Raw genomic sequence first — 26075 nt, forward strand, 5'->3', positions numbered from 1 at the left:
TCCCTTGGACCCACCATATCTACAATCTTGCTTTTTATATATATATGAAGAGTATGTCTAGAGAAATCCAGCATTCTCTTTCTTCAACTTCACCGTAACAGATTATCAGTTTCACAAATGGAGATAAAGAAGAAAAGTACAACATAGACAAATCCAGCAATCCTGGGGTGACCGTTTTTTACCTTTCTTTCTTCTGTGCTCAGAGGAACATGGGTTTCTGCTTTCCAAACTCAACTGTTTACCTAGCTGGCAATCCCCTCGTGTTGACTCTTTCAGTCAACTGGATTTCTTCAGTTATCCCTTCCCCCTCAGCATCTTTCATCTCTGCTTTTCTACTTGTGGGGCCCCCTCTCAGTTCACAAACATCCAGGTTTCCTGAAGTTGGGCTCCAAGATCAGGGTAAACTTCTGAAAGCCGTTCTTTTCCCACATTCAGGTTCAGAGCTGGAGTTGTCTCGGACTCCCCTTTGCTTTACCTCTCACATTGACTCGATCACCAAATGCACCCGAATCCCCTGCAGCCTCCCATGCCCACTGCCAGCTCCCCAGATGCTGGTTCTTGTCTTCCCACACCCAGACGTCCACAGAGGCTTTCCACTCTGTTCTACACAGCTGCCAAGTGAGTCTCTCCAAGCGCTGCTCTCACCACTGCACACCCCTGCTCCAAATTTTCAACCGCCCTTCATTATTTTCAAGTACAAATTTCTCTGCTTTACACTAAACACCCTCCCAATTCTGACTTGCAGCTACACTCTACCTTCACCTTCCAAATATCTCCTAGCACAGCCCTCTCCTCTGCGCAGCTGATTTACTTATCATCTACCTATTTCATGTTTGCCTGCCTTTATCTCTTTGCTCTATCTCCCCCATCTCTCCATTTAATTATGCATAAATCAGTCTCTACTGTGTTTGGGTGGTTAGGTATAAAGGGGTGTGGACAAGTGTAAATGGGTGTTGGCAATGACTGTTGAACTCAGAGTCGGGGCTCAGTAGGGAAAGGAGAGGATGGTGACATTTGTACAGCAAACACCTCTAAAGGGGCAGCCATTTATCAGCTCTGACCAATCGTTCTCATGCAGAAAGGCTGGTCCAGTGTCTCCAGACCCTCTACATTTTCAAGAGAGGTCAGAGTACGCATTTATTTGAAATCTATAATTTTAAGATATTAGCCACTAATTCAAATGTAAGATATAATGCAGGTCAACAAATTGTGGGCCAAAGAAAGCATCTCTTAACAAAATTGGATGCGGCCCAAAGGATGCTAGTTTCAACCTCTGTTCCTCAACTACTCCTTCATCAAGAACCATCTTTCTTCACGCTCTCTCCCCTGTGCTGGGTCCCCAGAGCACTCCAGTTGATATTAATTTCTCCGTTTCCTGGTTTTACACGTTCACTTTGGTATCACTCAAGTTGAACTTCCTCATTGCATGCTTTCCTGTGAAACCACTTGCACCATTAATTTATTTCTTATCCCTTAACTTTTTATATTTTATCTCTTTGCAACTGGAGAATAAGTTCCTGGAGAACAGGAGCCATACACTGTAATTTCCTACAGTCCTCACCGTATCTTCCAAAGTATATTCACAAACAGGCACTTACTTATTTAAGGGTGTAGGATGTATCTTGGCAGTTTCAAAAGTAGAATCACTTTTAAAAAAGGAAATATCAGCTCCATTTCTTTGACAGCAGTCTTGGACAATCTGTCATTTTATTCAGCCATACACATATGTGTAGGCGTAGGCTATCTTCCACAGAGACTTCTATAACAGGCAAACTCCTGTAACAAGTAACTTGCACAGTCTTTGATATTCATCTAAAACAAGGTGACAGAGTAGCACAGTGCTGAAGAGCCCAGGCTGTGCAGAGACTGACCGGGTTTCTACGGAGGCTCTAATATTTTCTGTTCACATGACCTCAGGCAAGTCACAAAACCTCTCTGTCCTTTTGTTTCTTACTGTGGAAAAGAGGAATGATAATAGTACCTACCTCAAAGGACAGGTGTGAGAATTCAATGAGTACATATAAAGTACCTAGAAAAGTGCCTAGCACACAGTAGATAATAAATGTCGGTCATTATTATCTTACGTTAGATGATAAAACTTACTTGCAGATAAAAAAATTAGAAGTAAAACAAATAGTAATATTTTTAGGCTTATGCTCCAGCCTCTCATGGCACTCCAAACACCAAAACTGGATCTCGAGGTAAGGTCTTCCTATACCACTGATCTCAGAAGAAGGCTCACAAGTTATCTCAATGTACATCCATATGCAGGTAGCTTGAACAACCTCGCTGTTAACAGCACGGAGTAGGCCCTCAGAAACTACTGTTTGTTAGAATAAATGAATAAACTGCTCCACTTGTTGTACTAGGCAATATTAGTAACAGATATCTTTAAGTATAGAATTTTCTTTACTAAAATGTACAGATAAAGATGTTTCTGTGTGCTCTCCAACTATAGCAATTATAATACACAATGATCTCCAGGAGGATGCTTTGCTATTCTTTATGTGACCTGACCTAATTAATTTCAAAAGGAAAGGGAACACAATGCATTATAGTACCTGTGCCATTAACTGATTAACTGAACAGTATGAATCTCATGGAGGTTCAAACATAAAGGACTGTATTTTTTACAATTCCCTGACCTCAGCAGCACAATGCCAAATCTCCCTTCCTAGCTGGAGTAGATGCCTGAAAAATACCTGGAATAGATTCCAGAATTTTCAGGTCACTTTCAGCTATTAAAAATCCACCCAGGGCTTCCCTGGTGGCGCAGTGGTTGAGAGTCCGCCTGCTGATGCAGGGGATACGGGTTCGTGCCCCGGTCCGGGAAGATCCCACATGCCGCGGAGTGGCTGGGCCCGTGAGCCATGGCCGCTGAGCCTGCGCGTCCGGAGCCGGTGCTCCGCAACGGGAGAGGCCACAGCAGTGAGAGGCCCGCGTACCGCAAAAAAAAAAAAAAAAATCCACCCAATTTAAAATGCCAATCAAATGCCTGAAGCAAACCCTTCCACCGGAGCATCTCCTGGCTTGGGGTGCTGGGAAATGGGGAGCGCTCCTTGCAATGCCCAAACTGAGAGTGCAGGCCAATCTAAGTCTTCTTCATCTGCTGCCAGCCTCCTCCAATTTTCTTTTTTGCCTGCTGAAGTGGGTGTAGGGCACAGCAATAAATATATGCCTACAATATTTCTTGCTTCTCTCCAAGAGAAGAGTTTTCTTGCAAGCAACAAACCCCTCTTTGGGAGGGCTCCTCATTCACTCCTTCTCCCATGTCCACCCACCAGAATGGAGCTGGGAAGGGTGAATGGTTAGTTCTGGGGCTGGTTCCTGGCCCTTCCTTCACAAGACATATAGCCTCTGGTTGAGAGAACAGAGGAAGGAATGGTGCAGGTAAAACCAACTGTGCATGGTTATGTCTTTGTCTGTTCCTGCTAACTCCACATAGGACTGAATGACCTTGACAGAGATGCCAAGGACAGAGGCAACTTACAAAATATTTAACAGGCAGGGGTGCTAAGCAATCAGAAGGGATGCGGTCTCAGGGGTAGAACAGGGTGCTGCAGGCCCCTTGCTGTGCTGTCTAGTCGCTAGAAGGATAGGGGAGACCTGGGATGCTGGCAGAGTTACTGCAAAGGTACTCGAGGGGTAGGGTCCCAGTCTTTTTACCAATAGGAAGTATTTTGTATTTTAGTACCGGGACAGCTGTCCTGGTGCAAACAAGCTGAACATCACTCCTGTTTGTGGGAGTTCCTCATTGTCCTCAAGTGAGAGATGGGATGGTCCCAGGCCTGCCCTCTCCCCACAACCATTCCGTGGCCTCTTGCCTGATCAAGCTGAACTACTTTCTACTTGTTCATTTGGCCCCTGGAAAATTCATGCATCTTTGCAATGCCAAGACAGTGCATCAGGCTATTCTAAGTCTCTCCCTGCTGCTGACTTCCTCCAGTTCTCTTTTGGCCTGGTCAGAGAGGTGAAGGGCACTGCAGTAAGTCAATGTCTAAAACATTGCTTGCTTCTCGCCGAAACATGAGAAGACACTTCTGGCAGTACGACCCCTAGTCTTTAACAGGGGTTCTCTCAGAGCTGTCTTCACTCTGCTTGACAGAGGCCAGGGGTGAAGAAGGGAAAACACTGCCTGCTTTCCTCCACAGGACAAGGAGAAAGCCACAATATTCCAGATGACTGCCAAGCCCATGATAGCCCCACCCATGGGGTTAGGGTGGGGAAACCCTTGGAGTGGTAGAAGGGATGACAGCTGGATAAGGCTGTCTCTTTATAAATCCCAAGAGAAGAATCCAGCCCAAACTGAAGGTAGCTTGTTGATGGCTTTCCCTTTAGAATGTGTACATTTAAAGCTGTTCCTTAGGATATCAGACAATGGCATCAATTCTGGGCCACAGGAAAAATCCTCCTCAATATCCTATCATACTTATTTAAAGAGGTACCCAAAATAATTAAATATCATACTTTGTTCAAGAAAAAATGAACATCAAATACACAAGGAATAAAAAATAACTGAGGAAGCATATTTCTACTGGTGATTATTTAGAGATGCTGATTAATCCATTGTGCACATATTTATGTTTAATTATAAACTGGGAAGGCTTTAGGATGTTATTCTAAAACACAGTCTATTAGCATTATGGCATCATATTCATGTGGTGCAAATAACAATGTGAGGAGATTTTCTTGGTAAATTATTTTTTACCAACCCTGTTCCATCAAAAGCATATTATTTTTACTTGGATGTTATAAGAAACTAAGTCTGAGTATAAGCTGATTTGCTATAATTGGAATAGGCTTATTGCAGTCATTTTACCCCTTTAAATTATGATACCAGCATTGAAACATCTGTTAAACCATAGCATCTGTTTTATATTTGGGATGCATCCTTACAAATTTGAAGAGTGTTCTTTTTAATGAGCTCTGATTTAATGGGGAATCCATTTTTTTGTGACTGCTATGCCAAAGAAAGAAAACGAGAAGACAGATTCATTGCTCTAGCACCCCGCCCACAGCAAAGCACCTCTAAGCTCCATACATTTCTAATACAAAACTATTTAATAAACAAATATTCACACTGAAAGCTAGTGTGTTTTATAAATCAGTGTTGTTTAATATTTAAAAGACCATATGGATATGTCTGTATATATGTACATACCCCACCCCCCTGGAAACTCAGAAAGGGCCATATTCATCTTATTTAAGAAAAATAATCACTTCTTTCAAATAAATTATCTTGACAATCTATATAGTCTTAAAGATACTGGACAAATTTATGGCCTCATAGTCTCCCTGTTTACTAAGATACGTTTACAACTCTAAAGGCAGATTCATTGCCAGATCTTTATCATTTTAGTTCTATCAGAAACAGTACTTTGCCACTGACTTACCCAGTTCTTTTAAAAACTATTCCCTGTGGCATTCCTAATTTTTCTAGTCATTCGTAGCCCTCTATTTGAGTCTGAATTTCTCTTATACAAGAAGCATGTCAGCTTCATGTCAGACAAAAATGGATTAGTTTGTCCCACTATTTACATACTATATTGTTTCAGGCCTTTTCATTTTTATATTTCTAATTTGGATCTGGCTGGACTTTAAAAGCTTAATTTAAAGATATTTAGGGGGAATTCCCTGACGGTCCAGTGGTTAGGACTCAGCACTTTCACTGCCGGGGCCCGGGTTTGATCCCTGGTTGAGGAACTAAGATCCCGCAAGCCATGAGGTGCGGCCAAAAATAAATAAATAAAACTTAAAAAAAAATAAAGATATTTAAAACTGCTAAATTTTTATGATACAAGCTACCATAAAATTTAGAAAATGACAGGTTGTCCCATTAAGTTCAATAAACTCAAAGAATTTATAAAAGAACCATATCACAAAAAAACTCAGAAGGAACTCATTGGAAGGAAGACAGAAAAAAGAGAGAAAAGAAAGTTTAATATAGAGATTTTGGGTCACTCATTTTGTACCTCTTAATTTGTCTCACCAAAAGAGAAAACTGCTATAATAGTGTCCAGGCACTATAGCCATTTCTTGCACACATCCCCATAGGGCAGATCGGTCCAGCTTGGCAGAGGAAGCCTTGTTGCCACCCATCCCAGCAATGACCACTCCCGGCATCTTCTCCCCCGCACCATCCCCTGCCAAGTGAGGGCTCTGTCCTTCTTAGGCTTTACAAAAGCATCTTCTCTACTTTGCCAAAGGAGTAGTAGCATTTTACACCCACATCACATCAAATGTACAACTGATAGATGCTATAAAACCAGACTTTAGAACACATCCTTTGAATTCTTCACTGAAAACAACCCCCACATTAAAATATCAACCACCTAGTTTAACGGTAGTGCTTTCTAGGGATTTATAGATATCACAAGAGAATCAGAGAAGCGGAAAATGACCTAGGCCATTCTTCTCGGTTTAGGATGTACTTACTTAACCAATCTGAGAGAGACAAAAACTGACCTTATTTTAAAATACTACCTGTGAAAAAGATTTTGCAATTTCCCTGGGTAACCTTTTTCAATGCTTAATGACTTTTCGTAGCAAAAGTCCACTTCCTTAAATTAAAGGTTAAGCCTCTCATTGTTGAAAATTAGATACAACACACTTTATGGTCACAGGTGAGATGGTACAGTTTAGGGAACACAGTGACGATTAACTTTTTTGTGACTTTGACCACTGCAGATCTTATCACAACATATTCTTAGAACTTGCCTCTGCCAGTTGAAAGAGTGCAGACTTTCCACAGCGTTTTACAGGTTCAGCACCGCCCAACTGTGAAGTGTTCGAAGAAATCTATATCGAAAACAATTCACATAAGGAATATTAATTGTGATATCAGAATTTTCGCTCCCCATTCACACACATTCAGGAACTTTCCTTAGTTTAATGAGAATGTCATTGCTTCCAAGTACCAAATAACTTTAAATGTGTTACGCTTGGGATTATAATTTTGAAACCAATTTTAGTAAATAGCCTCAAAAATAATAGCAAAAAAACAGGTGTGGCTTGGGTGGCTGTTGGATGACAAGAGTATTATTATCTTGAGAATTCCAGGCCCTAAATTTAACTCTACAACCTTACAACAAATTATGCGTTTCCATTTCCATATAAAATACCAACTCAGCGACTTGCCACATAGAAAAGAGACTTAATGTCATTTTATATTTACCAAAAAGCAATTAGTTAATTTTTTGTTGAAATATATTTGGAATCACTGTGAAAAGACAGTCAACAAGCCAGTCAACAAATTTTTTTTTTGAGAATCCAATATAAATGTGCTAGGCAATATGACAAGAGCTGGTGAAGCTAAAAGTTTTACATAAAACACTGGCACTGGCTCTGAGAGTATGCTCTAAAGTACACAAAGATTGACAGTCAAGACCACAAATCTCAATAAGCCATACAGTTAAGACCTAAGTTGTAGCACATCAACATACACACAACATTACATTGTGACTGCATCCTCTTCTGCAAATTTGGTTCAACAGCAGCCAGGCACTAATAACAATGAACAGCACTGTCCTTTCTCATTTTTATATGAAAACTTTTCAATTCAATTGAAAATTTTCAGTTTCTAGCTTATTCTAGAAATTTTCAGTTTCTAGCTTAACTCCATAAAGAATGGAGAAGGGCAGCATTCTTAAAGATCTTTACAAAGTATTCTTCTCCTAGAGAAGTTCTGTCATCATTAGAGCAGCTAGCTATGGTCTAAGCTTTTAATATTCTTCGTGATTCTGAATTCTTTCTCAGTTTAAGACAGAGGTATTTCTCAGTTCAGTTTAGGAGACAAACCTACCTTGTGTCTATACCCTTACAGGTGACCCCAAGACCCCCAGGGAATTCTATGGAGCTGTCAGCCCCAGAAGAGACTGGGGACTTACTGCTAGAGAAAATTCTCCCTAGAACACCTGCTGAATAAGAGCCAAATATTTAATAAGCTACCTGGGCCACTCAGAAGGGACTAGTTTAAGAAAGTTTTAAGGAATTTTTCTTCCTGGGTACTATCATTTTTAAAAGAGTCCTTTCCTATTTATCCCAATCACCTACTTTTTCTTTAGAAGATCAACTTAGGGGCTGAATCTTTTTGAAGATTTTCCTCTAGCTGAATCTCCTCTGATATATGCCATTTCTCCTTTTTTAGACAAGGTGAATTCAATTACTAACCTTATCACTAGACTAAGAGAAATAAACACATTTAATATAATCACTGACTCTAGTGACTTGGGGGAAGGAAGTACTGAACATCAATGCCAGTCCCGTGAACCAAGGTTGTATAATAGAAAGGACATGGCTTTTGTGTCAGACAAACATGCCTTCATTACTTCTTGCTGTGTGGACTTCAGCAAATAATTAAGACCTCATCTTCACCTTCAAAATAGAAACAATACCTGCCCCATATTAATTACTTTTGTGAAGATTAGATGTTATGTTAGTGAAGGGCTCGGCACAGTGCTCAGGCCACATTATGCTCTCAATAAACAGTACAATTATTAGTAATAAGGATTTATCATTGTTAACACTAATAAAGAAACTCTTTTAGGACACTTCCAAAAATTAGTTACAGACAAATTAGAACAGAATTAAAAACTGCAATGTCAGAGGAGAATGATTAAATTTAATAATCTATAAAATATTAAATGTGTCACATAATCATACGATACCCTCAAGAGAACGACAAGCTGGGTGATGCTCCCCTACACAGCCTGATACTGTTTTCTAAGCTCTTCCACTGGCTCCCTCTGCTGTCGCTTTTGCTGCTGTAGGTTTATGTTCCTGACGCTGTGTGTGTGTGGTGTGTGTGTGTGTGTGTGTGTGTGTGTTCACTACCACGAAGCCTGTCAAATGCCTGCACGGCACACCCAGAGGCTCAGCGTTGAACTTCTGACCGCTGGGATGTATTACCTGCCAGCTGTTCGAGTCGAGGCTTGAGAATGGTTCCTTGCCTTGCAAAAGAAACCACCACCTGATGTTTAGTAAGAACTATTTTCCTCATCACTTATAGGAGGATTTTTACCTATCTGTAGGTACAGGGCAGTATTTTAAATGATCAAGGTTGCTGGAAGCCTTATTTTCAGAGGATATTGGGGGAGAGTCAACATATTTTAGCAGTCCAATGTTTCTAGAATCACCCAACAATAAAATTTTCATAGAACAACTTAGCGGTGAGATATAGTTTCTAAAAATGTCCTTTGGCTTCTTAATTGGGGGCAGGGGGTTGAATATATGTTAATGTCTGCAGCACTGGGCATAGCTGACCTTTCTTTTGAGAGTCTCATCTGGATTTCCAATACTGCAGAGTCCTTGTTTTCCTCCTATCTCTCAGGCCACTCCTTGCTGTTCTTTGTTGGCTCTCCTTTCTACAGAGAGCACTTAAATGTTTTCTCTCAGGGTTTTGTCTTAGGGCCCCCTCTCTTTCTCTTTACACATTTTCTCTCAGTAATCTCATTTACTCTGATGGCTTCTAATATAAGCATAGCTTGTGTAATGCCAATTTGTTATACCACTGTTCATTTCCCTGTTTGTTTTTTTCTATTTAAGAGACATACACATCCTTTCAAGTAAGAATAATGTAGCTAATACATGTTTTTCAGTGACACGTCAGCTAGTGGTGGAAAGTGTGTGTTATGCTACCCTCCTGGGTAGGGGGCAGTAGTGGGCCATACTGCACATGTTCATGGCTATGCTTTTTATTTTCCTCAAGTTGCATGGTGCTTGCTAATCTGTTAACTCCACTGTAGTCTCTCCTCTGCCTATTATGGAATGTTCTGATAAACAGGGTGGGTGTTAAAAGTATGTGATGTACAGCAAAAGCGCCAAGAAAAATTATCACCCTGGGTGTTAAAACAGTTAATTTTATAGCTGACTGAGGTAGGGGAGCACACCAAGGAAATAGGTGGCAAAGATCAAAAGCAAATTAGCTGGAAGGCTTTTGCAATTATGAGGAGTATCATAAACACTGTAGCCTGGGAGGAAATGACTAACAATTGTTGAGTGAATAAATGAATCAGAGAACAAATGAACAATATGAGATGATTGGTCTTCCTTACCTTAAAAGAAATATTAACACTTCCAATAAACCATGTAAGACTTTCACACTGATGAGCTGCAGTGTGAGTATATGGAGTCTGTGTTGAGTGTAATATTCCGTAACATATTGGGCATTCCATCATGAAAATAAATGCTTTAAATGTGCACCTATTGCTTATATCCAGTTGTGACGATACCTTGGTGAGATTATGGTTGTATTCATATTGGCAAAGTAAAAGCCTTCTAAGGAAAGTTTTAATGTTGAAATCTATTTGTCTAAATTGTCCAGATTAGCTCCCTGTCTTCAAAGTATATGTGCAATTTTTCAACGCAAAGATATACTCTAGGTGTAAGAGTCAGCCACACAGCAGAGAAGAGGATATGTGGACCAGGCAAGGCTTCCAGACTTGTTAAATAACGGAAGACAACAGCTCCCTTCTGGCATTACATTTGGTCATTAGTCTTCAGTAAACGAGATCTAAACAGTGACAGATGTGTCACTCTAGCTGTAAACAACAAAAAATGCAGATAGGAAACTCACTTTGACCAACTTAATGGATCAGAGCCTGGAAACAGAGTGATGGCTCTTCAGAAGGGCCAAGTTGAATCTAGATGAATTATGAGCATCAATACAGAATGGGAGACAGGCTGAAATGCGAGGAAAACAGGCTCTGCACTCTATATTTCTTTCTAGATCTTATAAAGCAGATGTATCTTTCTCCCTTTAAACATAAACATTTATGAGGAACCTACAAACAAAATGTTCTTTATTCAATTTCATGGTTCCACGCAGGTTACTTCAATGGGTTTTAAAACTATCAGATTTGGTTAAGAAGGAAAGATATGCTTCTCAGCTTGTGACACGGAGACCCAAGACATAAAAGAAAAAATATTTTCAACTTAAAGAAATGCCCAGGGCTTACTGTTTTTTTTAAAAACTGAGTTTCTAGGATAATTGTATTACACGATAAATGACCAATAGCTAATGTCTTCCTAGAGTTATGAACACTTGTAAATGAAATTAATGCAAATGGTCTCTAAGAATTTTGCAACCCTGATCTTAAAGTGATATTACAAAGCTAAACATTTTTAAAGAGTAAATTGTTTCCTAAATTATACAAACACCTACTTTTCTCTAAGTGCACATAATAGGACTGAGAATCCCTCTGAAAAGGGATGAGGGGTACAAAGTGGCCCATTGGGTAAATTTCTATTATCTGCCCATTCCTTCCTCACTTAACCCTTTCCCTGTAAGGTCCCAAAGATACCAGAAAGTGCCTTACCAATGCTGATTTAATAACCTGTGGTAAAAATTGCAAACTACAGAGCAGTGATCTCAAACTGAGTTCCCTAATAGGAAACTTGTTGAAGTGCAAATTCTCAGGCCCCGCTGCAGACTTAATAAGAAACTTTGGGGGTGGGGTTCAGCAATCTGCGTTTGAAGAGGCCTTTGAGGTGACTCTGGTGTATTTTAAAGTTTGAGAATCTCTGCTATAGACTAATTAGAACAAGAATTTCAAGAGTCTTTGTGTTTTCTCAAAGGTGATGGGTGTTTTATGAAATAATTATAAGAGTTTTAGGGATACAATCACAGTAATTATAGGCTATTCTATTTCTACTGCAATAGATATGCTCATAGCAGATTGTAGTAGATAATTTTATTAGTTCATCTAGTTAGCTATTGTTTAGCTTTGAATAAACCAGCCCAGTACTGGGCTGACAATATGGTCAGATCATAACATGAAAGAGATTGAAACTTCTCTTGAGTCAGCGAGGAAAGTGACTGGAGGTCACAAATATCCTTAGAGAACCATGTACTATACTTTTCTTGTATAATCACATATAACATTTACAAGTAAACAACTAAGTATGTAATAATTTAATTTGCTTAGGAATTGTAAGGGCTCTTAATTGTCAACCTATGCAAAATATAACTGGGAAAAACAATATACAGAGTTGAGAAGGGGAACTTTATTTGATTCTAGGGCAGAACATTTTATTTTGGTTTCTCCATCATGCATGTCTTCTTCTGTTAATGATGCCAGAAACAACTCATAATAAGTTTTCAAATTAATTTTTTTAAAGCTTCCTCAAATCTTATAAGTGCACAATCAAAAACCCTCAGAAGACGAGTGCCATTGAGGAGAGGAGTAACATCTGGAAATGTCTCCCTGCACAACTGCTCCTAAGTAAGAAGAGGTTCTTCCCCAGAAAAAAAAACTTTCTTTTTGAGGAGTGTACTGAGCAGTAAGAACAAATTAATTTAGGAGAGGTATGGGATCTCACTCTCCAGAATCACAGGACAGTGGCTGTTACACTATCAAACTGGTTCCTCAGAGCTGCCCAGGGCTTTGAGGCACCTAATAAATCTGATGGTGATCTCGCTTAAACAAGAACCACACTCTGAGTGGCAATACCAGTTAGAAATGCGTCAGCTGAGGTATGTCATACAAACATTTTTAGTTAAATGGAAAACTCTTGGTAAATAGTGCATATGTAAATATCAGATGTGTCAAAGACGAGCCACTACGTTCTGATATTCATGCTACAGAGTGTAGAATTTAATCAAAAAGAATATATGGCAAATAAATTCTGTTTTGAAGGAGCTGTTTCTAAAAGGTTGGATGGGACTGCTCAGGTATCAATATTAAAAATAAATTTACAGTCATCAAGTCAAAATTCTTTTTTACCTTTGAAAAAATTATTAGTATCAAGTAAAAGGATGTCAGTGACTAGAGGAAAGCAAAGAAATATTAAACAAAACTATTCCCCAGACAATGAAAAGAAAAGCCTGTTTATCATAATGAAAAATTATGATAAAATCATAATTTATTCAGATTCATCAAGCAAATTGTTCTTCGTGAAATGATACCATTATATGATATTTTCGTTACCAGTTTTATAGAATAGACCTCAACGAGTAAAGCAAATACTGTGGCAGAGAAGCCTAACAGATAAACAGGCCAGAGGGTTGCATCAAGTCATGATGGTTGACACAAGTGTCCAAAGAGGAAGTAGCATTTTTTTTTTTAATGTAAGCGCTAAAAGTAATTTTTTCTCATTCTCAAAGTAAGATGCTGGGTTTTCTCTTGCCAAAAGGATATCATTTTACATTTCATTTATGCAGCACTCTTTATGCAAATGAATCAAAGTGATTCAATACATCAATATTAAACAGAACAGTACTGCTTGTCATTTTCTCTCAACCCTATAAAAAATTGCTTAGTTTATTATATGCATTTTTGGTTGAAATTAATAAAAAGGAAAATGGGGAAAGACCTAAAGCAGATGGCATCTTATTTTTACAAAAGGGATATATTTTATTATTTGTCATATAGTGCTCATTAGAAATAAGCATATGGTTGAGGCCAGGGCTTTTGTGGCAAAATCAAGTATTATCAGATTTGCCTCTCATCATACCAACCAAGAAAATACTCTCCAGTGTGTACTCTCTCTCTCTGGCTGACAATCTGAAGAAATCTAAGATCCTGCATGAGCTGACCTGACCTAAGCCCAGGGTTAAACGCTAATAAAAATACTGGCTGAAGCTACAGCACACCCAAAGCTAAGCACTGATGATCTAACAGGTCCTATTCACCCCTGCATTCACTGTGAGAGTTATTCATCAACTACAGCATCTAATTTCACTATTGGAAAAATTTAATAAATCAGAATGCTATGGCCTTCACGTTGACAATTTTCCTAAGCTTTTAAAATAAGTTAAAAACAAATGAATTACTGGAGTGTATTCTGAGTGAACCCTTTGATGAATGCTTGTAAAATAGGTATAAATTCTGGAGCTGATCTATGATTAGAGCAAAGGCAGCAAAAAGCAATAAGTAGCCTCCCATGTGTATTATGTTAGTAATGGCAAGAGGCATGCCTAAAGTTCTCTATATGTTATAAAATTCCATTCCAATACTTCCTGAGCTCAATAAGTTTTCTGAACCCAATGTGTATATATATATATATATATATATATATATATATTTAAAAGAAGGCCATACCTCTGCAAACTGAAACTACAAGACACTGATGAAAAAAATCAAAGATGACACAAACAGATGGAGAGATATACCATGTTCTTGGATTGGAAGAATCAATATTGTGAAAATGACTATACTACCCAAAGCCATCTACAGATTCAATGCAATCCCTATCAAATTACCAATGGCATTTTTCACAGAACTGGAACAAAAAAAATCTCAAAATTTGTATCGAGACACAAAGGACCCCGGATAGCCAAAGCAGTCTTGAGGGGAAAAAAAGGAGCTGGAGGAATCAGACTCCCTGACTTCAGACTATACTACAAAGCGACAGTAATCAAGACAATATGGTACTGGCACAGAAACAGAAATATAGATCAATGGAACAGGATAGAAAGCCCAGAGATACACCCACGCACCTATGGTCAACTAATCTATGACAAAGGAGGCAAGGATATACAGTAGAGAAAAGATAGTCTCTTCAATAAGTGGTGCTGGGAAAACTGGACAGCTACATGTAAAAGAATGAAATTAGAACACTCCCTAACACCATACACAAAAATAAACTCAAAATGGATTAAAGACCTAAATGTAAGACCGGACACTATAAAATTCTTAGAGGAAAACATAGGAAGAAAACTCTTTGACATAAATCACAGCAAGATCTTTTTTGGCCCACCTCCTAGAGTAATGGAAATAAAAACAAAAATAAACAAATGAGACCTAATGAAACTTCAAAGTTTTTGCACAGCAAAGGAAACTATAAACAAGACGAAAAGACAACCCTCAGAATGGGAGAAAATATTTGCAAACGAATCAACGGACAGAGGATTAATCTCCAAAATATATAAACAGCTCATGCAGCTCAATATTAAAAAAACAAACAACGCAATCCAAAAATGGGCAGAAGACCTAAATAGACATTTCTCCAAAGAAGACATACAGATGACCAAGAAGCACATGAAAAGCTGCTCAACATCATTAATTATTAGCGAAATGCAAATCAAAACTACAATGAAGTATCACCGCACACCAGTTAGAATGGGCATCATCAGAAAATCTACAAACAACATATGCTGGAGCGGGTGTGGAGAAAAGGGAACACTCTTGCACTGTTGGTGGGAATGTAAATTGATACAGCCACTATGGAGAACAGTATGGAGGTTCCTTAAAAAACTAAAAATAGAATTACCGTATGATCCAGCAATCCCACTACTGGGCATATACCCAGAGAAAACCATAATTTAAAAATACATGTGCACCCCAATGTTCATTGCAGCACTATTTACAACAGCCAGGTCATGGAAGCAACCTAAATGCCCACTGACAGACGAATGGATAAAGAAGATGTGGTACATATATACAATGGAATATTACTCAGCCATAAAAAGGAACGAAACTGGGTCATTTGTAGAGACGTGGATGGATCTAGAGACTGTCATACAGAGTGAAGTAAGTCAGAAAGAGAAAAACAAATATCGTATATTAACGCATATATGTGGAACCTAGAAAAATGGTACAGATGAACCAGTTTGCAGGGCAGAAATTGAGGCACAGATGTAGAGAACAAACGCATGGACACCAAGGGGGAAAGCGGCAGTGTGGGTGGTGGTGTGATGAATTGGGAGATTGGGATTGACATGTATACACTCATGTGGATAAAATTGATGACTAATAAGAACCTGCTGTATAAAAAAATAAATAAAATAAAATTCAAAAAGAAAAGGAAAACAACAACAACAACAACAAAAAAGAAGGCCATACCTCTGCAAACTGAAACAAGGCTGATGCTTGACATTGTTTTGAAGGAACATCAGGGTGGGAGGTACCTGAAGATATCTGAAAGGAAACAAATAATTTTTAAGGCACAAGGACATTTTACCATAACAGACTAATAGATTCTGTCAAATATTTCCACTGTACACACAGGTAAAGATTAAGACATGAGTCTTAATCCCTTTTAGAAAAACACCCTCAATCCCTTTTAGAAAAACAGTATCAATGATAAATGAAGACAAAGGCCATGTTTCTAAAAACACATGTGGAAAGAACAAAAAAGACTGAGTTTGGCTCATTTGCCATGTCTCTTGAAAGGGTGTCAGATATGTATCAAATAGCAGTTGAGGACACCTGTAGAGATAAATTTCCTTATTTCAGTGAATTTTCTAAAATATTATTAAAAGTTGAAAGCTGCAAGTAAATCTCTCTCCTCCCTACAGCACTCCCCTCAAGCTGTTCTCTGCTTTGAGACAGCTGTGAAACAGGGTTGGAGAAGCAAACCACGTGGGTCAGAGTATCTAGGACTAAATCTTAGTTCTGCTACTCACTAGCTACATGACCTTGGGCAGCTCAGCTAATCTCTCTTGAGATTTATTTTTCCCAACTGTAAATTGATGATGATGATGATGATAATCCCCATTTTACAGGATTATGGTAAGAAGAAAATAAGCCATAGAATACACTGCCTGGCATGGCACCAAAACTCAATAAATTGTTTCTTGAATATGAACAGCATTTCTTTATTTTATAACACCATGCATCCTCCCATCCCACACACACAAACACACACACACGCACACACACACACACGCCCCTCAGGTGTCTGACAGTGGATAGGGGATTCTGTCACACCACCCTTGTTTCAGCTAGAAGAACTTTTGTTTCTATTTGGTGATTATGGTAGCCTCATTAAAAGTTTGCTCTGAGGGCCACATGGAAATAGTTTTTAGGATGTTTTGAGAGCAAGGTCAGTTATTAATTTTGGTTTCAAAGTGAACAAAGTTTCTATATAACTACAAACTAGGGTGAAAATGAGTCACAAGAGGAGAAAGCATGAGCATTGTAAATTCAGCCCATTTCCAGTTCCACAAAAGTCTTTTTCTTCAATTAACTGTGCTCACCGACTCCATCAAAGGGAACTTACTAAGCAATACATGCAGCTTGATCATGACTCCTCAATTCCAGGAATCATTTTTTCATATTAATTAAATTAAGTTGTTTAGAAAAACAATGGAGCCAGTTGGTGATATAATATCAAAGTCAATTTTAGGGATAAGAAAGAATTAGAAGACAGCCTGATGGAATTATTGACTCTATTCACTGCTGAAGGCATTAGGAAAATTTTAATTCCACCATATCTTTTGCATCAGACAAATAAGCATTTTTAGAATGTCAGTAAAAAGAAAAAAGATCTCCCAGATCCTATTTAACAAACTAGACATACACAAATTGTCGTAAATGGCTAAGATCTAACCAAGTACTTTGAAAATATTTCAGGGTAAAGAAGTAGAACTCTTCTTGGTCAAACCATGAAACCTATCATTTCAAAAGACCTCCATGTGCAAGCTGTGACAGACTGCAGATATGAATCCACGAGGATGTTCCTGAAATCCTGGGAATTATAAACTGTAGGTCTTACTTCAGACATGACTTTTCACTCCTACCAACCCTCTATAAAAGTTAAAGAAAATAAATAGTTTGTGTAAGGGGAAATGCCTGACCTACAATATATTTCTTCAAGGATTAAATTAGACAGTGAACAAAACAGAACCAGTGGTATAAACAATCTAGATTTTTGAAAAGCATTTCACACGTCCTTAAACAAAAGGATGTTTCTCCAAATTAATATTGGGATAAAGGAGATGTTGACATGAACAGGGAGCTCCTGAAGAAATATTATGTTAGGGTCAGGGATCTCTTTGGAATCTTTGGTTTGCTGTAGTAACCAAAAACATGCACATGTGTCAACACACCCAAAATTTCATGTGAAATTTGAGAGATTTCACTACATCTTTCACCAGGGATCACTGGTTAAGTATCTCTGCTTTCAAAGTTGAGACTAACATTATTTAATATGTCTAAAACTACTGTTTAAAAGGGAGTGCAGATTGAATCTGCTATTACATTAAATTCTTGAGGAAACAATATAAAAAACAATTGGAATTCATGGCACATCTCACAGAGAGCAGAGAGGAAAGTGAGAGATAAGGAGTATTATGTGAGCAAATATATATTAAAACATTCTGGTGATATCAGCAGGACATTTAGGCATATAATAAACAATGTCATAAAAGGAATGACCTAATATGCCAGTGTGAAAAGTAATTCTGCCAATGAAATGTTGAGAACCATCAGGAAAGGACACTAGAGGAGAAAAAATTCTGCAACTAAAAATATGCTCTCCTTTGTACAAGTACTACAAGGGGCAAACATTAGGAAGGATGACAGTGTGAAAGAAGGTCTAGTGAAAGACAATTAGAATGATCAAGGGAAGATCATGTGGTTTAAAGTTTAGAAAAAAGTAATCAATGATGGCTCCATATTGAGTTCTAGGGTAAATGCAGATATTTTGGGAAGCAGTCTTAACCTTTAGACTTGATATCAAGGATAATGTGCTTTTCTACATCATCTCTGAATATGTCAGAGACATACTGAGCCAAACAGGTTTGACACAAGACATAAGATTTTGAAAACTGCCAACTGCATGCTAAAGTTTCAATTAAGAGAAGTTTACTTAAAATAAATACAAAGGAATGCACAGCCAATAACCATGAGTCAATTCTGTCTTCTGATTTAATACCTGACAAATCAATATCTGATAAATCACTAAGTTCTAAAAATAGTTCAATTATATTCTTAACTTCCCTATCCATGAATAAAAATTAGTGATGAGGTTTAAGTGCAAAAATATTTAGTATGAGTTAATAACAAGCTTCCATAAACATATTTATTCCTTAATTAAGAGACTCTAAAGTTCCAGAATTTGGTACTATTTTCCGTTTTATGATTACTTGAGCTAAGAACGCAGGGTTCTTCTTTGCTTTAAGTTACTTTCATCAGCCCAAATTTAAGCTCACTTTACAATTTCATTAAGTATAAACTGTAATATATTACCTCGGCAAACTGAAATAATGGTGACTTCTGACGTAATTCAGAGGATTCTGAAACATCAGGCCTGCAAGTGCCAGAGGATATCTGAAACAAAGAAAGGTGGTATGAGGCATCACAAGAATAGCTTCTGGAAGACAACAGAAGACAAATGTCACGTAAAACATTCCTATTTGAGGAAGGAATGGTTTTGACTCCCCAAATTTGAGGCAGTACTGTGACAAAAAGGTAGTTATATTCTGCAAAGTCTTACACAAGGTTTTATCAAGTTTTATATATTCATTCAACTTCTAAATAATGCCATAAATTGTAGGAGATAGACAGGACAATGTATTTCAGAAAAATTACTATTAACCAAAGAGAAATGTCTACAATGATGCCTATTTGATCTCTTGGCTTTCTGCAACCAAATCCAAAGAATATCTACTTCTTCCATGTTCTGTGTTTCCCCACTATTTCATATAACCTGACTACATGAAAACGCAAATGTGTTTCAATTATAAGCCTTTTGGGAAAACAAAACTAAGGTCCAATTATTGTTTTCCAGGGCTTTCATGTATTTATATACAAGCCCCAATCTTAGAAAAGTTAGTACTATTTTCCTAGGAGAAATTTCCTTTATAAAATATTCTTTATATTATTTTCAACACTGGGTAAACATTTAACGCTCTACAATCTTTACCTGTGATTTTCATTATTAACAACAGTTACAGAAACACCACTGATTTTTTTAAAAATTCTTGCTGTTTATCAAGTACTATTCTCAGGATACATAATTCCTCTTTATCTCAATGTTAAAAATTGACCCATTTCTGCATTTGGGTGAAATAATAACTTAGGTGGTAGCCTATAATTCAAAAGTCATAGGAGTCATAGAATGTTAGAGAGGAAGGATTTCAGCATCCCCCTTTTTACAGATAAAGGAACGTAGGACCAGACAGGTAAATGACATCTCTACTCCCCAACATTCAATAATCCCCTTATTCTTTATTATTATAGCACTTAGCACTGACCACCACAAGACATAAATATGTGTTTATGGTCCATCTTCTCCCAGGGATTTTGTTTAATGCAGAATTCTCAACATTGCCTGGGCACAATGTAGATACTCAAGTATTTGTTGAAGTAACTAAATCAAAATTGACAACATGTCTTCTAAACACCAAAACAGTGTGTCTGTCCCCTCTCACTCCTTTCCTGAATGACAAGGTTAGAGAGTCTTAGGGAACAAGTTATCTTTCACTTTAGAGGAAAAATAAAAGTTAAAAATACTTTTTAATAACATGTTTCTGACAACAAAATAATCCAAGATCACTACTGAAAACCTGAAAAAAAAATACAGAAGAATCATCTCCCAAAGATAAGCACTGGTAATATTCCATGTATATTCTTCCAGTTGTGTGTATAGATAATGTTTTCAACAGAAATGGGACGATGTACTACAAAATGTTCGTTTTTAACAATACATTGATTTTCCTGTTATTAAACCTTTTCCGATGTAATTTTAATAGCTGCATATGATTAACTTAGATGGTTGAATCTATGGAAAGAGCTTGCAGTCACCCAGGTTATGTTCCTAAAACTAGAGTTTCTCACTGAACTTCTTCAGTAGACATGGAAGATGTGTTTCTCTAACAACGTCATAGGCCACTGGGCAGGAACAAGCATTTAAACTTTTAATTGTCACCTTTGGATGTGAAAGGGTAATGGCCAACTTCTTCCAGTGATAAGCTCCATAGAAAAGGTGCAGAAGCTTTAATTAATTTGCCACCTGTGGTTTGGCTGCCAAAGCCTGATTCCCTCCCTGTCACTTGACTATTTGAAAACTAGTGTGCCAAAAAGTCCAGAAGTTTTTATTTGCTTTCTAAAACTTTGAAGCCAAGGAGACACAAAATGTACTAAAAAAGGCCAGCAAATCCTGAAATTACTAGACACAAAAAATTCCTTTATTGGAATTGGAAGAAATACTTGAATGAACTGTATCTTTATAATTTCTAAACAATGAAAAAAATCAATACTGCCCTGGTTTATAAAGAAATCCTGTGTGCTTAACCCCCAGATATCTTGGTAAATAATCAAAATTTTGTTTAAAATTGAGCCTAGGGAATTTCCTGGCGGTCCAGTGGTTAAGGATTTGGTGCTTTCACTGCCGTGGCCCAGGTTCAATCCCTGGTCGGGGAACTAAGATCTCACAAATTGCATGGCCAAAAATTAAAATAAAATAAAATAAAATAAAATAGAGCCTAGGACTAAATAAAAATTATAAAGTGACTTTATAAAACTTTAATAATGTAGGTTGTACACATGACAGAAAGCTATGAAGATATTTAGAATTAAGTATATTATCATATAGGGTAACTACCCTGTATAAAGCCTATATAATATATAACACATATTTTTATTTCTAATCCCATGATGCATGAGAGAGTTATCATTTATGAGATTAGTTAACCTATGGCTCAATTAGAGTTCATGTTAACTGTAAGAAGAAAAGTCAACTTTCTTTTAAGTGCCATTATAGATAATATGGCCATGACTATACATACATCCAGTCATAAAGGTTTAAAGTTTAATGAGACCCTCTGCAATCATTATGATGGATGGTCTTAAATAAAACTTTCTATTTGTATGGAGAATTCAAATGTAAGTACTTATCAAGACACCTATAATCCTACACGTTATGTCAATTGTACTATGCAATCAGAGAAGTCTATGCATGCGTGTTTGTGCTCCCCACACACCTGATGCACAGTAGAGGCACAATGAATACTGATTGACTGACTTGATTCTCTGTGTTTATGAATATGAGGAACCTCAATGACCTGGCCAGGAATCACACAACAAAGGCTGTCCAATGGTTAAAACAGCGACTACAGTCACTGAGGCTATGCATTTTACTGTAGTGGATAACGTCTCCTTTTAAAATCTAGTTACTCTTACTTTAAAGCACTGTGGGTTTAGCCTTTATTTTCAGTGTAGTATAATGGAAACAGCACAAAATTAGGAGCCAGAAGAGTTGGCTTACTACTAAGCTGTGTGGTTACCTGACTTTCTAGGCCACAGAATTAACAGAAGCAGCAAGTCAGAAGGGGCCAAGAGTGGGAATAAGAAAAAGGAAGAGGGGCTTCCCTGGTGGCGCAGTGGTTGGGAATCCACCTGCCAGGGATGCGGGTTCGAGCTCTAGTCTGGGAGGATCCCACATGCCACAGAGCAACTAGGCCCATGAGCCCACGTGCCACAACTACTGAAGCCCGCACGCCTAGAGCCCATGCTCTGCGACTGCAACAAGAGAAGACACCGCAGTGAGAAGCCCGCACACTGCACCGAAGAGTAGCCCCTGCTGACCACAACTAGAGAAAGCCCGCGTGCAGCAACGAAGACCCAACGCAGCCAAAAATAAATTAAGTAAATAAATTTTAAAAAAAGGAAGAGCATTGAAAAAGAAACAATGCCACCAGCAAGAAGACACAAAGCAAAAAGACAGAAAAACTGTAGGCACAATTTTTTTAAAAAATTTTATTGAAGCACAGTTGATTTACAACACAAATGTTTTATAAAGCACTGTAGTCTATTCAAAACAAATAACCAAAATATTGGGTGTAAGATAGGCTTAAGGATGTACTGTACAACATGGGGAATATAGCCAATATTTTGTAAAAATTGTAAATGGAAAGTAACCTTCCAAAATTGTATTAAAATTTTTAAAAATCTCGGTTATTTAGTAAAGTGGATTATCACAAAAGCTAAAAAATAAAATTTAAAAATAATAATAAAATAGAGCAAGTAGTCCTAAAGTTTTTCCTAAATGTAGTAATTAATATTTATAACTGTGATTCTAAGTTGTCAAGATAAGAATAATTATAAAAATATTCTTTATTAAAAGGCAGAAATGCATGTGATACATGTTAGACATATTTCCATCTAAAATCTCAAAATGTAAAAATGGTTCAATGACATGGAAAATGTACTGAGGTAGAATTCATTCTTGAGTGTTTGATAAATGAGGCATCCAGTGCAAGTGTATATATTTGTGCATACATGTAAACGTTTGGCAAAGAAATCTGGCATTACATCCACATGGAAGGAAGAGGTTATTTCCCACAAAAGACTCCTGTTTAATGTTATTAGAGGATCCTAGACCTTGTCACCTTGCAACATCACCTTGCTGTTTGTATTTACAGTATCATAAATTACTTATTAGGTGGGGTATGCTTTTTATGGAGAAACATCATTCTTCAACATCCATTCTTCATCTAAAGCCAGCTTACTTTCCAAACATAACAAAATATAGAGATCAAATATATCTGTTTTGAGGCTTCCCTGGTGGCGCAGTGGTTAAGAATCTGCCTGCCAATGCAGGGGACATGGGTTCGAGCCCTGGTCCGGGAAGATCCCACATGCCACGGAGCAACTAAGCCCGTGTGCCACAACTACGTAGCCTGCGCTCTAGAGCCCACGAGCCACAACTACTGAGCCCACGCGCCACCGCTATTGAAGCCCGCGCGCCTAGAGCCCGTGCTCCGCAACAAGAGGCCACCGCAATGAGAAGCCCGCGCACTGCAATGAAGAGCAGCCCCCGCTGGCTGCAACTAGAGAAAGCCCGCGGGCAGCAACGAAGACCCAACACAGCCAAAAATAAATAAATTAATAAATAAATCTATTTAAAAAAAGAGATATCCGTTCATCAATTAAGAGGAAAGAAAAAATACCAGATAAGTAGGGATTCAAAAAACCCAAGAAGCTCTTTTTAGAAATAGTGTCTGAAATAATCCATAAAGCCACTAGGTGTTGCTATATGCCCAGTAAAGAAAACTGCTAAAGGGATTTTAAAAGCAGTTTTGTTAACCACATACGTTTTCAACTTCCCTTAAATCCAATCTTCCCTTTAAATTAGCTATAATTCTCAATAACCAAGGAAGGGGAATGATTAGTATAATTAAGAATTACGACGAGCTAATACTTTTTTCCCACAGGCAAAATGCACATCATGATAACGAGAGACATAGAAACATGATCCAGCCCCTTGATATAAAACAAGATCAAGCCACTCAGATGCACTGTTTGGAAAGCTAGGTTTTATTAAGAGCCCATTCCTACTTCGCAAGGCACACGACCACAGACACAGAGCTGGATTGTGATGGACACATAGTCTACAAAAGGGATGAAGTACACTGGTTGTATCTGAACTCCACATCCCTGCTCTTGCTAATTTAAACATTTACTGATTACTCACTCCTTCAACAAACATTCAATAAACCACCATTACATACCAGCCACAAAGACTGCTGTTCTCTTTCAAGAAGCTTACATCCCACTTGTGTGCATTACATGCTGGGGAATAAAATGAGACTAAGGGGATGTGTCTGGCCGTTAAGTTGCTTGCATTTCCATGCAGGAGACAGCTACACATTAAGAACGGACATGCCTCTTGGAATATTACAAGGTCTGTGGGAGGACAGAGAAGCAGCCTTCATTCTTTCTGGGGACAGATGGAAGAAGTAAGGTAAGTAGCATCTGAGATCTCCCTAGAAGGAACACCAGAATTGTGGAAATGATGTGGTCACAGCAGGAGGAAAAGCATGGAGGAAGTGCCCTGTGTGTGAGAGAAGCAGTGACTTTCCCTGTGTGACTGAAGCCTGAGATGCCCGGGAGTGCAGTGGGAGATGAATCAGACTGAGAGGGAACTGAATGCTAGGTTAAGAACTCTGAAAATTAGGCTGGAGGCAATGGGGAGTCAGCCAAGGTTTTCAGTCAGAGGAGCGGCATGATGAGAGATGTGTAGTTAAATAATTCTGTCAGTGGAGTGCAGGATGACCTTGGCTGGGGAGTGACTGGAGGCAAGAGACCAATTAGAAGGTTAAGGAAATAAACCAGCTGAGATGTGGGGCCCCAATTAAACAGAGATGGCATTTGCCAGGGCTCAGTAATTGCCTGGAAAGGTGTCAGGGTGGAGGGAGAGGGGTCAGTCAGTGCCAGTGTTCCTAAGGTAAGTTAAACCCTTTCACCGAAAGAGCGAATATGAGAGAAGGAAGACTGTTTAGGCAGCGGTGGAAGGCGGGGTTCTCTTCTTCTGGAGGAGAGGGGTTGGGGGTAGAGGATTCCATTTCAGAGTTCAAGGACAAAGATCCTGTGTGACTCCAAGGCCCAGTGATCTGATTCTCACCCTCATTCAGCCTGGCCCAGGCTTTCCTACAATTGGCAGCTTTTGCCAGGTATCCTTCTATAACGGAGGACCTGAGTGATCACTTAATTTGCATTTAATATGAGATGTTACATGAAGCTCTGAAATGGACTTGAGCTTTTAAACACAGGTGAATTCAATGTAAGTATATTACATACAAGTTAGTCCTTCAAAACCTACTTAAGGACTAAAATGAAGCCACTCTTAATTAAACCTAAATGAGGTATAGGAGCACCTGAGGACTAAAGCAGCGCACCTGACTGGCGGACACTAGGACTGAGCTGCAGTTGAGAGAGAGTGGGGCCACCCTGAGGAGCGCAACCCAACAGCGCTGCATAGAGTTGTGAGCGCCTCAAAATTAGAATGTAAGTCAAGTCATTTGGCTGAGAGGAAGGGTAAGTCCCTGGTTTGTCTCAGGGCACCAGGGCTCCCAGAGTCAAGTTTCCTATCGTTCTAAGCCGTGTGGCAAAGCACTAGGATGGAAGTCCAGGACAGACTCCAGGTCACCTCTACAAACTGCTGTAGTAGTTGAGACAAACCATAGCATCTTCCTGCCTCAGTTTCCTCATCTGATTAAACAGGTAACAACGCTACTGACGTCTTCACAGGACACTGTGAGAACAGAACGCAGTCGTGTATACAAACACACTCTCAACGACAACGCAGCAGCAACAGTACCACCCTTCTCATTTACCTTCTTGTTCTCTATTCTCCTCTTTTCCCGCTCACTTGTTGCCCACCTTCCCCACTACCCCTTCCCACCATCTCTGGGAGACCGAAGAGCTCCTGTGAGTTCACCACTGTCTTGAGCAATGCGGCCCAGGAACTCAATGAGGACAGATGCTTGTCAATCGGGTTGGGTAGAAGGACTTGATTCTCTGGGCTTTGAGACCCACTGCTGAGAGATGGAAGAGGCTGGGCTAGATGGGCAGTTCCAGCCAAAGTGGGCAGTGAGCAGGGACATGAAAAGGAGAGGTTTCTACCCGGAA

The 26075-nt window shown here is 38.7% G+C and overlaps 1 protein-coding gene across 14 annotated transcripts in view; it reads right to left on the minus strand.

Moving 5' to 3' along the window:
• Positions 1-26075, minus strand: part of BBX (BBX high mobility group box domain containing) — a 291684-nt gene that overhangs the window by 45369 nt on the left and 220240 nt on the right. For all 14 annotated transcript variants that reach the window (XM_082626016.1, XM_082626015.1, XM_082626007.1 and 11 more), the window contains 3 exons: positions 18912-18992; positions 15783-15857; positions 6718-6798 (listed from right to left, as the gene is read on the minus strand). In XM_082626016.1, coding sequence (XP_082482142.1) covers positions 6718-6798; positions 15783-15857; positions 18912-18992 — 237 coding nt within the window. The remainder of the gene's footprint in view (positions 1-6717; positions 6799-15782; positions 15858-18911; positions 18993-26075) is intronic.

The sequence above is a fragment of the Mesoplodon mirus genome, assembly GCF_964341445.2.
Source record: "Mesoplodon mirus genome assembly, chromosome: 6".
NCBI lineage: Eukaryota > Metazoa > Chordata > Mammalia > Artiodactyla > Ziphiidae > Mesoplodon > Mesoplodon mirus.